We start from the raw sequence: 15243 nt of genomic DNA, 5'->3' as shown, positions 1-15243 counted from the left end.
GGAAAAGGTATTGCCTGGTAATAGTTGACATGTTTTCAAAATGGGTTGAAGTATTTCCCACAGCTAAACAAGACTCAGAGGCAGTAGTCAAAGCACTCCTGAGAGATATAATTCCTAGGTGGGGTATACCTAGCAAAATCTCAAGTGACAATGGAACACCCTTTGTTAATGCAGCCCTAAAGAAAATAGGAGCATTCCTAGGGATAGACCTGAAACAACATTGCGCCTACCATCCTGCCAGTGCGGGAGCAGTAGAGAGGGAAAATGGGTCTCTTAAAAATAAACTAAGCAAAGCTTGTGCAGAAACAGGGCTAGGATGGACAAAGGTCCTCCCTGTAGTACTCACACAAATGAGGATGCAAATTAGACCTAAACATGGGTTAAGCCCATTTGAAATTCTGTTTGGACGAGTACCCAACATGGGGATAGGGCCAGCCCAAGGAACACTGCCGAACAGCAGACTGTGTGATGATGCAATGTTGAATTACTGTGCAACGTTGTCCTCTGCTTTGAAATTTATCCACAAACAGGTAAAAGAAGCACTTCCCAAACCCACTGAGGGATCTACAACCAGGGGATTGGATAGTGGTGAAGGACTTCTGATGAACCAAGTGGAACAAGCCACGGTGGAATGGCCCATTCCAGGTCCTGCTCACGACCCCAATGGCAGTGAAGGTCACAGGCAGAGTGACGTGGATCCACGCTAGCCACTGCGGGAGGGTTCCTGAACCGGCTGAGCAGAAGGGAAGAGGAAGGCCTAAGTGACCAGACGCTGACTAAAGCTCGTGAGGAAGAAAGGCATCACTGCATGGAACAGTGCGAGTATCACATCAATCATGCACCCACCCTCAATAGGGAAGAGTATTTCAGTGTCTAGCCGATAGATAAGTCTTAGGGTTTCGAGTTTCCTCCAAGTCCCAGTGAGGTGGGACGAGGGCTGATAGGGTATGCCCACCCTCTGAGCACCAATACACATCAAGAAGGGCAAGGGTTAACTCGGTAACATCATTGAGGCACTGAACAAGATGCGCAAGGTTGCTGAACAATTACGAGCAGATGAACATGGAGGAGTTGAAGACAGCTGATCGTGTTAGTTCAGTGGATGGAAGACTCTGATTCTATCCACCATACTGGTGCTGGGCTTAGTGATTGTGATGCTATGTTTGCTCCTTGTTTTCTGTCAATGTTGTATGTCTGTATTTCAGAGGCAGCTGACAAATATCAGTTACCAGATGGTGAAAATAGACTCAGACGACTTGCCTGACTGGCCTCCAAAACACACACAAAGACCACAACCCACCGTTCGATGACATCAGCACAGTTGACATGAAACTAGTTAACTAGTCCTGACTTAAAACACTTTCATTATGATTGTTTCCTGTTCTATTATTCCTGATCTATGTATATGGCTTGCTAGCATTAACTTAAGACGTCTACGTCTTACAAAACAGCCTTAGCATTATCCCTGTACACTCAATGACGTGTTAAGTCGAATCTCTCTGGGAACTCTTACCAGTGAAATTGTGTACATTTCTTTCTTTAGCAATTATTATCCTATAGGATAAAAAGGGGGGAAATGTGAGGGAAATTTAATGGATGAATATTATTATTCTCTGTGTTTCTGTATGTTGAGCTCAAGTGACTTAATGGATGAACATTATTATTCTCTGTGTTTCTGTATGTTGAGCTCAAGTGACTTAGTGTACTGAGAAAAGTTGTTTTTCCAATGCTGTAATCGCCTTCCTGTGGCCTTGGCTGGTGATAAGCAGGGTGCCTGAGTTCTCCATAACTACGCATCCGCCTGCACATACCAGAGCACGCCAGGTGCACGCTTTAACAAAGCTTCATAGAAAATCTTGAGCCAATCACGTGAAGATGCAAGCAGTAAGCGAATGCCTTTAGAGTATTATAGATAACAGCCACTAAAACACAACTCAGAGTGCGCGTACTCTCAGCATCATCAGAAGTGGTGTCTTCTTCTATTCTTCTCTTTCCTTTCCTATTTTATATATCTTTATATGATCTACTATAATAAATAACTGAAAAGACGACTGCTAAGCATTCTGAAGTGTTTATTAGAAATTTTCATTATAGGTCATAGGCAATGGTCAGAGGTGAAACATAGAATATCAACTTTATTGTCTAGAAGAATGACCCAGAAAGCGAATTCAATCTTCCTAGTGTCTAATTTGCACCCTAAAATTGAATAAAACGGTTAAAATATACTGTTTTGCCCAATTTCTGAAGGTTTGTTTCCATCTCACTTATGCACAATTTCTCCGCCAGTCATTTAAGCCAAACAGACTGGGAGCAGTTCTGTGTTTACTTGCGAACCGAGCACGTGTACAGACTTTGGTTGTGAGAGGATGTGTAAAATGTCTGAAAGCGATAGCGATTTTGAAGTAGGAACTCTCCAAATTGAATATCGAGAGGTGAAACCATATATGTATGTACCGATGGCTGTTGAGAAGCAATTGGTGAATGTGGCTCACTGGTTTGACTGTGCAGCCTCGGAATTGGACAGCGACTCGGTCGACTCTGATCGCGGTGACCCCGGACCTCAACAAGACTTGTGCCCAAACGATTTATCCTGGTAGTTATGATAAATTCTTACTTTCGTTGTAATACTAAATAAGAGCTCTTTTGAAGAATAATTAAACCACCCTCCCTAGTGGATAAAGGTAACGATTACTTGACAGTGCGCTGGTAGGCCACATTAGCCTGCCATCTGCAGCATTATACTATTTATAACCTACTCTAATCAAGGAAATATCTCTTTGTCTCATTTCCACAATGATTGTACAGGATCCCTCAGGATTCTTGACTTGTTAATTGCAAGCAAAAGTAAAAACGCGCACAATCCACTCTCTCCGCCTCTTCTCCTCTTCTGGAAAAAAACAACCCTCTGGCTTCATGCACACAATCCACTCTCTCTGCCTCGTCTTCTCTTCCAGAAAAAAAACAACCCTCTGGCTTCACGCACACAATCCACTCTCTCCGCCTCGTCTCCTCTTCCGGAAAAAGCCAACCCGCTCGCTCCGCCTCTTCTCCTTTTTCAGAAAAAGTCAACCCACTCGCTCCGCCTCTTCTCCTTTTTTGGAAAAAGACAATCCTCTCGCTCCGCCTCTTCTCCTCTTCCAGAAAAAGCCAATCCACTCTCTCTGCCACTTCTCCTCTCTCGGAAAAAGGTCAAAACTTCTTCCTGAACTGATCCCGTTGTTACAGTTCACTGCACAACAATAAGGCATGGTTTTTCTTTGGAAATTCCTGAACGCACATCTGCACTCAAGCTGAACGGCAATGTAAGTAAATGGAAATGGACTCAACTCAAGCGGTTTGTTTGTCTTAAATGATGTCACGCACCGAGTGGTCATGAAAATTGCTGAACAGAAATTTGCCACAATCCGTGCTAACTTATTTTAATTATTACTTATTAACAATACTTCTTGGGACCAGATGAAATTTACAGAGGGTTTTTTAACATATAAAGTTTCAAATGTGCATAAAACTGTTGCCTATGAGGTTTAAAGAAGAAAAGGGTTGAAAGGCTTTAGTGCAGGGCAGTAATAGGGAGCTGTAGTGAGGAGGATAATGAAAGACACTTTAAGACTTCCTTTTAGCTGGAGAGATCTACAGATGAAAATAAGTCTGATGATGCAGTGGTGTAATGATGATCTGTGCATTTTAATATGAGAGGAAACAGAAACCTCACTGTACCTGCATACTGCTGAATCCTCTTCAGTTCTGTGGAAACTAATTACAACAAAACATCACTTTCATAATGCAATCTTTGATGCAGACAAAGCTTCAGGAAATTAATAGTTTATATTATGCAAATTGTTATATACTTACAGTAAGTCTAAAAACATGTAACATATAAAGGTTTCTCACCTGTTTCCTTTAACTTGTCATTGAGTGTTTTCGTGAGTTTCTCATTCAGAGTGTGCTGAAGCTGAGACAGAGCTGTCCTCACAGTGTCCCCACTCAGATCAGTGTTAATACTGATCTCAGTCCAGTTCTTGGTGTGTGGAGGGCTGCACATGGAGGAGTAAATCTACAGTAGAGCAGGAGAGAGAAGAAAATCCCTCAGCATGGTGAGTGTTGTTCTGTGATGTTCTGCATTGCCAGTGAGCAGAGAGAGGAACACTGACCTGTAGGAGGTGGAGATGCTCCTCAGTGTGTGAGAGCTGCTCCAGCTCAGTGTCTCTCATCTTTAGCACAGTGATTTCCTGCTCCAGCTCTTTAATGAGTCCTTCAGCCTGCCTCTCTGCTGCTTTCTGCTTCTCCTCCATCGCCTTGAGCAGCTCAGCCTGACTTCTCTCAATGGAGCGAATCAGAGCAGTGAAGACTTCAACACTGTCTGCTTTCTCTTCCTTTGTGCTTCTCTAAAGGAGCAATGCATTTTCACTTTCTTTACATCACACTGAATAATGAACTATTATGTTTAATGCAGGTTGTTATGTTGTATTTCCTCAAAACACAGTAAACAGCACAGTAATTTAGGTATGTAAAGGTTATAAACAATGTCATGCTGTACACACTTTGCTGAGCTCTACTGCGTGTTTGATCTCTTGGATCTTCCTCAGTCGATCCTGAATCTTCTGCTGCACATCCCTCTGTGTGTTCCCCAGCTGAGTCTGAGGACAGAGAAAAAGACAATATAATATAGAAATAATCTTGTTTTTTAAAATAATTCTTAAAAATGGTTTGTGAATTTTCTTCCACATATTCACCAAATTTAATGTTATAATTCTTTCTTCATGGATTATTTAATTAATTGATTATATTTATGGGGCGGCACGGTGGTGTAGTGGTTAGGACTGCCGCCTCACAGCAAGAAGGTCTGGGTTCAAGCCCCATGGCTGGCGAGGGCCTTTCTGTGCGGAGTTTGCATGTTCTCCCCGTGTCCACATGGGTTTCTTCCAGGTGCTCTGGTTTCCCCCACAGTCCAAAGACATGCAGGTTAGGTTAACTGGTGACTCTAAATTGACCGTAGATGTGAGTGTGAATGGTTGTCTGTGTCTATGTTGCCCCTTTTACACCAAATCAGTTCCAGGGCTGGTTCGGGGCCAGTGCTTAGTTTGGAACCGGCTTTTCTGTTTCCACTGACAAAAAACTGGCTCTGGGGCCAGAAAAAAACGGTTCCAGGCTAGCACCAGCTCTTTGCTGGGCCAGAGGAAAGAACTGCTTACGTCGGGGGGGGGGGGTCGAGTTGTTAAGACCAACAATAATAGCAAGACCGCCAAAGCCGACATAACACTGGCTAACATTAGCTCATAACAAAGGCTAACATAACCATCTCACATTCAGTGTAAGTAAGAGTCAAAATGTTATTAGGTTATTATCTGTCTCCTAGAACATAATCGGCGTCCACTCAAAACCTGTCGATCAACACAAACATATTGGATCTGCCGTTTTCTGATCCCAATGAAGCACCGTAAAGCCAGAAGCAGCAGCTGTACAAACGCGAAGTCATCCATTATTGTTGTTGTTGTTGTTGCTTCTTCTTCTCCGTGTTGTTGTTGCTTCGATGTTCGCGCCAAGGTTTATGAAAATGCAGCAACGTAACTGACGTATACAGTGACATAATGACATGGCTCCCCTTAGCACCCCAAGCTATGGAAAAGCAAACTGGTTCTTAGCTGGCTCACAAGTTGAACGAGTTGTGAACCAGCATGGGCCAGAGGCACTGGCCCCGAACCAGCCCTGGAACTGATTTGGTGGAAAAAGGGTATGAGTCAGCCCTGTGATGAGCTGGCGACTTGTCCAGGGTGTATCCCGCCTTTAGCCCATAGTCAGCTGGGATAGGCTCCAGCTTGCCTGCGACCCTGTAGAACAGGATAAAGCGGCTAGAGATAATGAGATGAGAATTACATTTATGCATTTTACAGACTCAGAAGTGAAACCAAATAAAATCAAACTGGGCACTAAATGGTGAAGGGTGCAACAGCAACATCATCACAGTCTTGGTAAATGAAATGACAACCAGTGATTGATCACTGCATAAAGTAATTTGCATTTGCTATAATGTCTAAATTTGATGTTAATCAGTGTTTCTCACCTTCCTCTCTCTGCTCTCCTTCTCTATAGGAACAGTGTTGTGATTCTTGTGGTCTCCTTCAGTGCAGAACTGACACACACACATCTGATCATCTCTACAGAACAGCTCCAGGGGTCTCTCATGTTTCTGGCATATGTAGTCCTCCAGGTTCTCCACAGGCTTTATTAGTTTGTGTTTCTTAAAGCTTGGAACTTGATTATGAGGCTCTAAATGAGTTTTACAGTAAGTTGCATGACAATCCAGACAGGATTTCAGGGCCTTCAGCTTCTCTCCAGTGCAGGCATCACAAAGAACCTCAGGCTTGTCAGGACCATGTTTCTTCTTGAAGAGATCTGCAACCTCTCTCAGTGTTGTATTAATCTTCAGTTCAGGTTTCTTGGTGAATTTCTCTTTACATAATGGACAGTAACAGTGTTGACTCTTCTCCCAGCACTGTGTAAGGCAGCTCTTACAGAAGTTGTGTCCACATGGAGTTGTGAGTGGATCAGTGAACACATCCAGACAGATCGAACACCGCAGCTGCTCTTCAGACAGGAGACTGCTGGAGTCACCAGAAACTAGGGTTGATAGATCATGAAGGAAATATATAATTTTAGGAAATGTATTCAGTTACACATTATACATATGGTACACTCAATCTAAATTAACTGGGTTCCATGAAAAATATTGTAGCATCTTTCTGTTTGAATAATAGCGGAGCTCCATACTTAAGAGAAATTGGTAATTCATCAACCTCATTTTTGATGGCTATACAACGTCCATCTGTTTGTACGTATGAATGATGTACCACCACAGCGAACCCCATCATAAGTGCAAGGCAACGTATCTCATAAACACTTGACCACCGGACAACAAAATTTATATCTTTATCTACATAAGATAGATGAGTTTTTATCCAGCATTTCTTTTTAATTTGTTTTATAAAAAATGAAATGGGATTATTTACTAACATATTTTATACTCATCGGGAGCTCCGCTTTTTGGCAGTGCCTTAATACATATATTATACTGTACTTAGTTTCCTTTGATGAGCAGAGAGACTAATTGGTCACAAGAGAGACTGATCATTCCTCAAGACTGAGCTGGACCTTTGAACCTTTCATTGTTTTTGATGATATTCGTCTTATGCATGCATTTTATTTTACAAAGTACATGACATCTTCACACCAGAACATCGTGGTTTTCTTGAGCACTAATTGTGAAAAGATCCACTGTATACTTAATTTACTGGTTTAACTGGATAAACATCAAAGTGAGTTGAATATATGAATTGTGGTACTTACAAGACTCTGGTCTGTCCATGCTTCCCTTTCTGTCTTTTCTTGGTTGTGGTGATGAAGATTCTGCCAATTTCTTTTTCCTGATACTGTTAAACCTTTACATCCAGAAATTGTTCAGTTTACACATTCAAAAATATGTATAGGCTATTAAACCTGGTATTTTAAAGATGAATAAGGAAGCAAACATTGATCATCAAGGATACTGAAAACTTGTTTGCAAGCCAGTGTTTTTTGTCAGGTTTGCATTTATGTTACAGGGTCTTAGATCCAGGGTTGAAGAAACATTCGGCAATATTTGTATTGCAATATCAGGGCATTGCAGGCTCCCTACTAAATATTTTGTTTAAATTTTCTTTTACTTTACATTTCTGTATAACCATTCACAAGGACAGTGGGATGTTCTTCTTGTAGCCAGGCTTGTAGTACTTGAGTCCAGGACTCAGACTCAAGTCTGACTCATGCCCTCATTTTAAGGACTTGAGACTTGACTTGGACTTGAGCACTGATGACTCAGACTCGTGCATTAACTGCATTCGGACTCATAAATTGGAGACAAGGACTCAGATATTTTCTTTATTTTTCTGTAACATGGCATAATAATTTAGCATAAGATATTTATATATATTAATTTTTATACTAATTTTGTGCAAAAGAATGCACAAATTCACCTGTTCATACATCATTTTCAGGAACAAAGTAAGGTTAATGGCGCTAAAATGCCTGGAGAGAAGCCCCTAGGCTTAGGCAGTGGGAAAAAATGCACTACTATATGTTCCATATGTAGAAGAACTATCAAGGAGACGACGGGACAACCTCAAACTTCAATCATCATTTGGTAAGACTACACCCAGAGAAGGAAGTGACACACTATGATCATTGCTCTGTTGATAGCAGGGCTTGCTGAGTGATGAACTAGCTAGTGTTAACCCTCTCTCATGTTATTTAACCTGTTCACAGCGGGGCTTGCTGAGCGATGAGCAAGCTTTTTATCTGTAGCCTGTTAATTAAAATTAAGCAGTCAAGCAGTAACATTAGTCCAACACAGTAGCAGAGATGGTTTCACATAAAGGCAGCAACAGCCACCGTCAAATGGTACAGTTGGAGTCTTGTTCTTGGACTCGACTCAGATCAATAGTGGACTCGACTTGAAATTTTCTTTCATGACTTGAACTTGACTCGGACTTGAAGACCAGGGACTCGGGACTGGACTTGGTCTCGAGGTTTAGTTACTTGACTACAGCATTGCTTGTAGCTCAATAGTATTCTGTAGGCATGTAAATGTAATTAACTAATCCATCCATCCATTTATTTTTGGCAGTATACAGCTAAGCCAGGGGTGTCAAAGTGAAATTCTGCCTGGGATTATTTCTGTCTTACACCGCAGGGCCATTATGTAAGACTATTAATTTTTTTAACTTATTTCACATATTTTATTGATTAACACCAGTAACCTTGGCTTTGAAATTAGCAGAGGAAATTTCTAGACAAAGAAGAGCGAACCAAAACTATCAAAGTGTTTGTAGTATTAGTTGATAAGTTATTATACTGATTAAAATGTTTTTAATGAATGCATTCTTTTCTTTAATCACACTTTTTTTCAAGTGCCCTTGAGATTGTGCATTTCTTAAATAGCTACACTATAATCACAGGGATATTGAGGTGAGAGCTGGTGAAGTCACCTGCTGGAGGTTTACTGCAATAAGTGGAAAAGGAAAGTAGACCAGTATTTACAAGATGTAAGGTATAATTTCTCTGATTATTCACATTATTTTAAGCATTTTCAGTGAAATTGTTATCAAGGTATTATATGACACTGTTATTAATATGGTAAGATTTGTTGATGGTAGGGCGGCACGGTGGTGTAGTGGTTAGCATTGTCGCCTCACAGCAAGATGGTTTGAGCCCAGTGGCTGATGGGGGTCTTTCTGTGTGGAGTTTGCATGTTCTCCCCATGTCTGTGTGGGTTTCCTCCGGGTGCTCCAGTTTCCCCCACAGTCCAAAGACATGCAGGCTAGGCTAATTGGTAGCTCTAAAGTGAACGTGAATGGTTGTTTGTTGATGCACATTTTATTAGATACAAGCTGCTGTGATAAGAAACCGGATTAGTCAAATTGGATGATGCAATTTTCCTGTTTCTGAAAGCTACGATTATTTAACAATTATTCACCGAAGGTGAAGTGAATATCGGTGAATAATAAATGAGACAAAGGTGAGATTATTATTCACCAGTATTCACTGAGCCTGAGGTGGATAATTGATTTCATATAAATACACAGGTGATTATTTAAAAAAAATAATAATCAAACTTCAAAAGCAGTATGCAAATGTAATAATGGTGCGGCGCAGACTTGTCATTTTTTTACACCAACTTACATAAAATACTTTATTCTGAAACGGATAAATTCCACCTTACCTTTGAAGAGTTTTAGACCAAACTCCATAGCATCTTTAGTGCTTTTCGGAACAGCATTTTCTTTCATAATCTGTAATTCTTCCTCACTTACAGTAAGAAAGCGATTGGCCACCATTTTGCCAAGTCACTCGAGGTGATTATTAAGAAATAGTCTGAATTTCTCGACCAATCAGCATGCGAGATTTTCTATAATCACCTTTGTATTATACTAAAAGTATATAGTAATATAAGATGTAATGTTCCCCTATGATGAACATACTGCATCATTTTGATAATTTTCGATGAGATGAGATCAAGAAAATAATCCTGATGTTTATTATTATTATTATTATTATTATTATTATTATTTCCTCACCCCACTGAAATTAATTTCTGGCTATGCTATTACCAGCACAACACACAACTGACTTCTGAATCATTTTAGATGTGAGTATTTTACTCTCTTAAAAAAAATCTCTTTCAAGAGATTTCTCAGCAATGCAAAACCTTTTTTTTTTTTTGCATTGAAATGTGTCAGTCATTGACACTATTACACTAATGGCCTTAATGCTTTACAAAATATGTTTCCTAAGTAAGCTTAGGAATAAGACCATTACATAAACATTAGTGGCAAAGGGTTTAAATTTAAACAAAGAATAAGTGCATAAAAATAATTAAGGACTTTGTCAAAGGAGTTAGGATTTTTTTTTCACCATTGTTATCTCACTTCCTATCTCTGTAAAAGAAACTAACAGATGTTTGAAATGGATTCTGGTGACCAGAGGTGGACAGTAACGAAGTACATTTACTGGAGTACTGTACTTAAGTACACTTTTTGAGTATCTGTACTTTACTTGAGTATATATTTTTTTGGAAACTTATGACTTTAACTTCACTACATTTGAAAGACAAATATCATACTTTTTACTCCACTACATTTCTATCAAGGTCCTCATTACTCGTTACTACAACCCTGATTCCAAAAAAGTTGGGACAAAGTACAAATTGTAAATAAAAATGGAATGCAATGATGTGGAAGTTTCAAAATTCCATATTTTATTCAGAATAGAACATAGATGACATATCAAATGTTTAAACTGAGAAAATGTATCATTTAAAGAGAAAAATTAGGTGATTTAAAATTTCATGACAACAACACATCTCAAAAAAGTTGGGACAAGGCCATGTTTACCACTGTGAGACATCCCCTTTTCTCTTTACAACAGTCTGTGAACGTCTGGGGACTGAGGAGACAAGTTGCTCAAGTTTAGGGATAGGAATGTTAACCCATTCTTGTCTAATGTAGGATTCTAGTTGCTCAACTGTTTTAGGTCTTTTTTGTCGTATCTTCCGTTTTATGATGCACTAAATGTTTTCTATGGGTGAAAGATCTGGACTGCAGGCTGGCCAGTTCAGTACCCGGACCCTTCTTCTACGCAGCCATGATGCTGTAACTGATGCAGTATGTGGTTTGGCATCGTCATGTTGGAAAATCCAAGGTCTTCCCTGAAAGAGACGTCGTCTGGATGGGAGCATATGTTGCTCTAGAACCTGGATATACCTTTCAGCATTGATGGTGTCTTTCCAGATGTGTAAGCTGCCCATGCCACATGCACTAATGCAACCCCATACCATCAGAGATGCAGGCTTCTGAACTAAGCGCTGATAACAACTTGGGTCGTCCTTCTCCTCTTTAGTCTGAATGACACGGCGTCCCTGATTTCCATAAAGAACTTCAAATTTTGATTCGTCTGACCACAGAACAGTTTTCCACTTTGACACAGTGCATTTTAAATGAGCCTTGGCCCAGAGAAGACGTTTGCGCTTCTGGATCATGTTTAGATACGGCTTCTTCTTTGAACTATAGAGTTTTAGCTTGCAACAGCGGATGGCACGGTGAATTGTGTTCACAGATAATGTTCTCTGGAAATATTCCTGAGCCCATTTTGTGATTTCCAATACAGAAGCATGCCTGTATGTGATGCAGTGCCGTCTAAGGGCCCGAAGATCACGGGCACCCAGTATGGTTTTCCGGCAGTGGCGGCTCCTGAATTTTTTTTCGGGGGGGCAATTTTCCCCCGTTATGTCTACACGGACCATAAATGTCCACAGGACTGAAGTAAATTGACCTAGGTAGCAAGTCAATAGTCAACCAAACCCAGACAAACACCACGGTGACTGGAGCCCTCAGTTTCGTCTTTGCCTCGTAGAGCTAATTCAAACACTCCACAAAATCTCACGCATTGGGTGAGCCGGTTTAATATGTGCCTGTTCTTGCTCACCTCATCGTTGTGGCGGCGAACTGCTAGCCTGTAGCCCTCATCCAGCTGTGTAGCGATGTTCACTCTCCCAAAAGCCGAAAATTTCAGGCAGCTGCCCATGTAAATCTTTGATGACTCATGGTTTTTTATTTTCTCCGACAAATGATGCATGTCCGAAACTCCAGTGACTGTCCAAGCAGTGTTGTCCGTGGAGCCACCTCCAGGGTGGAAAAGTAAGCAGGGGGAGCAGAAAACCGCTGAGGCGTCCTCGCAGCCAGCTCGCCAGGATTTGCGCTGGGACCATGTTGAAGTCAAACCTTGAGTATATGATTTCCCCCCTTGTCAAAATTTGTTTTATGTTTAGATTTGGTCGAGGGGGGTCCAGCTTGTTTTGTTGCCAATTTAGCTCGATTTGATCGCTGACTAAATGGAACTTCTTTTAAGGACCGCGCTGAATTGCTTTCCGCATCCATCTCACCTCAGAAACTGAGCGGATCGAACGCAACTTTGCCGCACTTCGCAGTGACGTAAGCACGTTAGGGCAAGCCCCCCCCGGAACCCATAGAGATTGCATTGATGTGTCAGTCAGGAGAAAACAAATATATTAACATGGGACTCTATCAGTGAACTCTTGGGCAATTTTCAGCGTGACTGAAATCACCCCAAAAGGGGCAGTACTCTAGAAGCAAGACCACCCTGATTGGACAATGATACCCAGAGACAGATTAAAACGGCCTCGAGCAGCGCTGGTGAAAGTTTGTTTTAAAAAAAGAAAAAAAATTTTTTTTTTTTTTGTTTTGGCAGTGCGTCGCCCAATCGCCCTTATGCACCAGCCGCCCTTGTTTTCCGGCCTTGACCCTTACGCACAGAGATTCTTCCAGATTCTCTGAATCTTTTGATGATATTACGCACTGTAGATGATGATATGTTCAAACTCTTTACAATTTTACACTGTCGAACTCCTTTCTGATATTGCTCCACTATTTGTCGGCACAGACTTAGGGGGATTGGTGATCCTCTTCCCATCTTTACTTCTGAGAGCCACTGCCACTCCAAGATGCTCTTTTTATACCCAGTCATGTTAATGACCTATTGCCAATTGACCTAATGAGTTGCAATTTGGTCCTCCAGCTGTTCCTTTTTTGTACCTTTAACTTTTCCAGCCTCTTATTGCCCCTGTCCCAACTTTTTTGAGATGTGTTGGTGTCATGAAATTTCAAATGAGCCAATATTTGGCATGAAATTTCAAAATGTCTCACTTTCGACATTTGATATGTTGTCTATGTTCTATTGTGAATACAATATCAGTTTTTGAGATTTGTAAATTATTGCATTCCATTTTTATTTATAATTTGTACTTTGTCCCAACTTTTTTGGAATCGGGGTTGTATGAAGCAGCTTTGAAAGTTGATGTTTTTTTCTTTTCTTTTCTAAAACCTGATTGGTTTTTTTTGTAGGTGACACTGAGACAGCCTATCAGTAATCACTAGGGTCATGTCACGTCCATAGACTGTATCAAATCAAGTTTAATGATTTCTCCACAGCATTATTTGAACACGTTCAGTTGATGGCAGAATGGAAGGAGGTGGTTCTTCTGGAAAATGTACGCACCCATGGCCATACCTAGAACCCCATGTTTCAGTTTTCTGAAAGGATTAATGATTCGTTTTAAATGTTTGTTTTGTTTGCCGAAAACAAACCACATCACGGCCTACAAAAACTCGCCATCTAACCTGTGGAAGAATATTGAGGTCTGTAAACATTTTATTCCAAGAGAAAGCTTGCAATGAAGTTGTCTGTGCTTTTAGAGCTGGTGGTAATGTTGCAATAGCTATGCAGTCTGGTTAGTCAAATGACTTTCTATGGATTTGCTCGCCAAGTTGCCATCGCCTTATCCATGGCTAACGTTAACACACAGCTAGTTAACTTGGACACTATTAGTTAGCATGTAAAAACAGAGTTACACTAACATGAATAATGTTAACTTATCTGAAGTCCTTTCAGGAATATGTTCTAGCATAATCTTGCCAAATAAACATAATGTAGAAATCTTTCTTTTCTAGTAGCGGTAGCTACCCAATATGATTTCAAGTTTGAAAAGAGTTTGCTAGCATGTCAGGTGGAGTTTCACTGACTAACTAGCTTAACGTTAAACCACCATGATGCACAGCATGCATTCATTTTGTGAATTCACACTTCTGTCTTTGGTAATGGCATTAGGTTTTGTAAGCGTTGTGGCAATAATACAACGATGCGTTGACAGAAAATGTACTTTTAATACTTAATTATTTTTAAAAGCAAGTACTTCAGTACTTTAACTTAAGTAATAATTTGACTGTACAACTTTCACTTGTATCGGAGCAACATTTGACCAGTGGGATCTGTATTTTGACTTAAGTAATGAAGTTGGGTACTTTGTCCACCTCTGCTGGTGACAGGTGTAGATCAACATGTTTTACTGTGAGAAGAACACGAATCTACCTGCTACCTTTCACTCCTGCTGAAATTACACTCCCACCCTTATCTCTGTCAACTAGCAGAAACTAATTCTACACGAGAGAAGAGCAATTCTGTCAGACAGTGGCTACCAAGGCCTGCTCAAATCTCTCTTTCTGTTCATTCAACAAAGCTAACAAGGTTCATCACTCAGAATCAAATACTGTATAGACAACTCATTTTGGATGAATGATAAACTTTTGATTTTAGCTTAGTATCAATAACTAAGCATTTTTCATGATTACTATCACAGTATTAGAGACTCTTTTTTTTTCTCCGTCTGGCAAAACCACTGAACTATGAAACATTCATTCTTTCCCTCAGCACCTACCTTTATTTTTTCCCTTGCTTTTTGTCGAGAGTCAGGAATGTGTTTACACTCCTCTCAGAGTCATGAAATGTGCTGTAGTTATATTCTAGCGTAAAAAGAGAGATTTCAGGTGAATACGAGCTTTCTGACTGATTCAGTTTCACTTTCACTTCGCGAGTGACGTCACTTCTCTGTTGACTTTGTAGTGTTACATTACATCACATGGCATTTAGCAGACGCTCTAATCCTAATACATGCAACGAGAGAGGACTAGATTAAGACAGGGACAATCCCTTATCAAAACATTTATTCATGTAAATAGTTCAGTGAATATGATGATGATAAATTAGGCTTTACACATGTACATAGTTCACAGTTCATGACCAGTGCCGTATTAAGCCAATGCGGTGCCCCTGGGCACTATACCTCAAGTGCCCCCCCAC

At 40.5% G+C, this 15243-nt stretch overlaps 1 protein-coding gene across 1 annotated transcript in view; it reads right to left on the bottom strand.

Annotated features, from left to right (window-relative positions):
- The window catches only part of LOC132894346 (zinc-binding protein A33-like), a 30548-nt gene extending 15586 nt beyond the window's left edge, over window positions 1-14962 (bottom strand). Inside the window, exons 1-7 of the mRNA XM_060934086.1 lie at window positions 14822-14962; window positions 7345-7436; window positions 6062-6618; window positions 4542-4637; window positions 4152-4385; window positions 3892-4054; window positions 3718-3753 (exon numbers count right to left, since the gene is read on the bottom strand). Coding sequence (XP_060790069.1) covers window positions 3718-3753; window positions 3892-4054; window positions 4152-4385; window positions 4542-4637; window positions 6062-6618; window positions 7345-7363 — 1105 coding nt within the window. The 5' untranslated portion in view covers window positions 7364-7436; window positions 14822-14962. The remainder of the gene's footprint in view (window positions 1-3717; window positions 3754-3891; window positions 4055-4151; window positions 4386-4541; window positions 4638-6061; window positions 6619-7344; window positions 7437-14821) is intronic.
- Between the last annotated feature and the right edge of the window lie 281 nt (window positions 14963-15243).

This window comes from Neoarius graeffei, chromosome 1, assembly GCF_027579695.1.
Source record: "Neoarius graeffei isolate fNeoGra1 chromosome 1, fNeoGra1.pri, whole genome shotgun sequence".
In the NCBI taxonomy this organism is placed as follows: Eukaryota; Metazoa; Chordata; class Actinopteri; order Siluriformes; family Ariidae; genus Neoarius; species Neoarius graeffei.
This window is presented reverse-complemented; position numbering and strand designations above follow the sequence as displayed.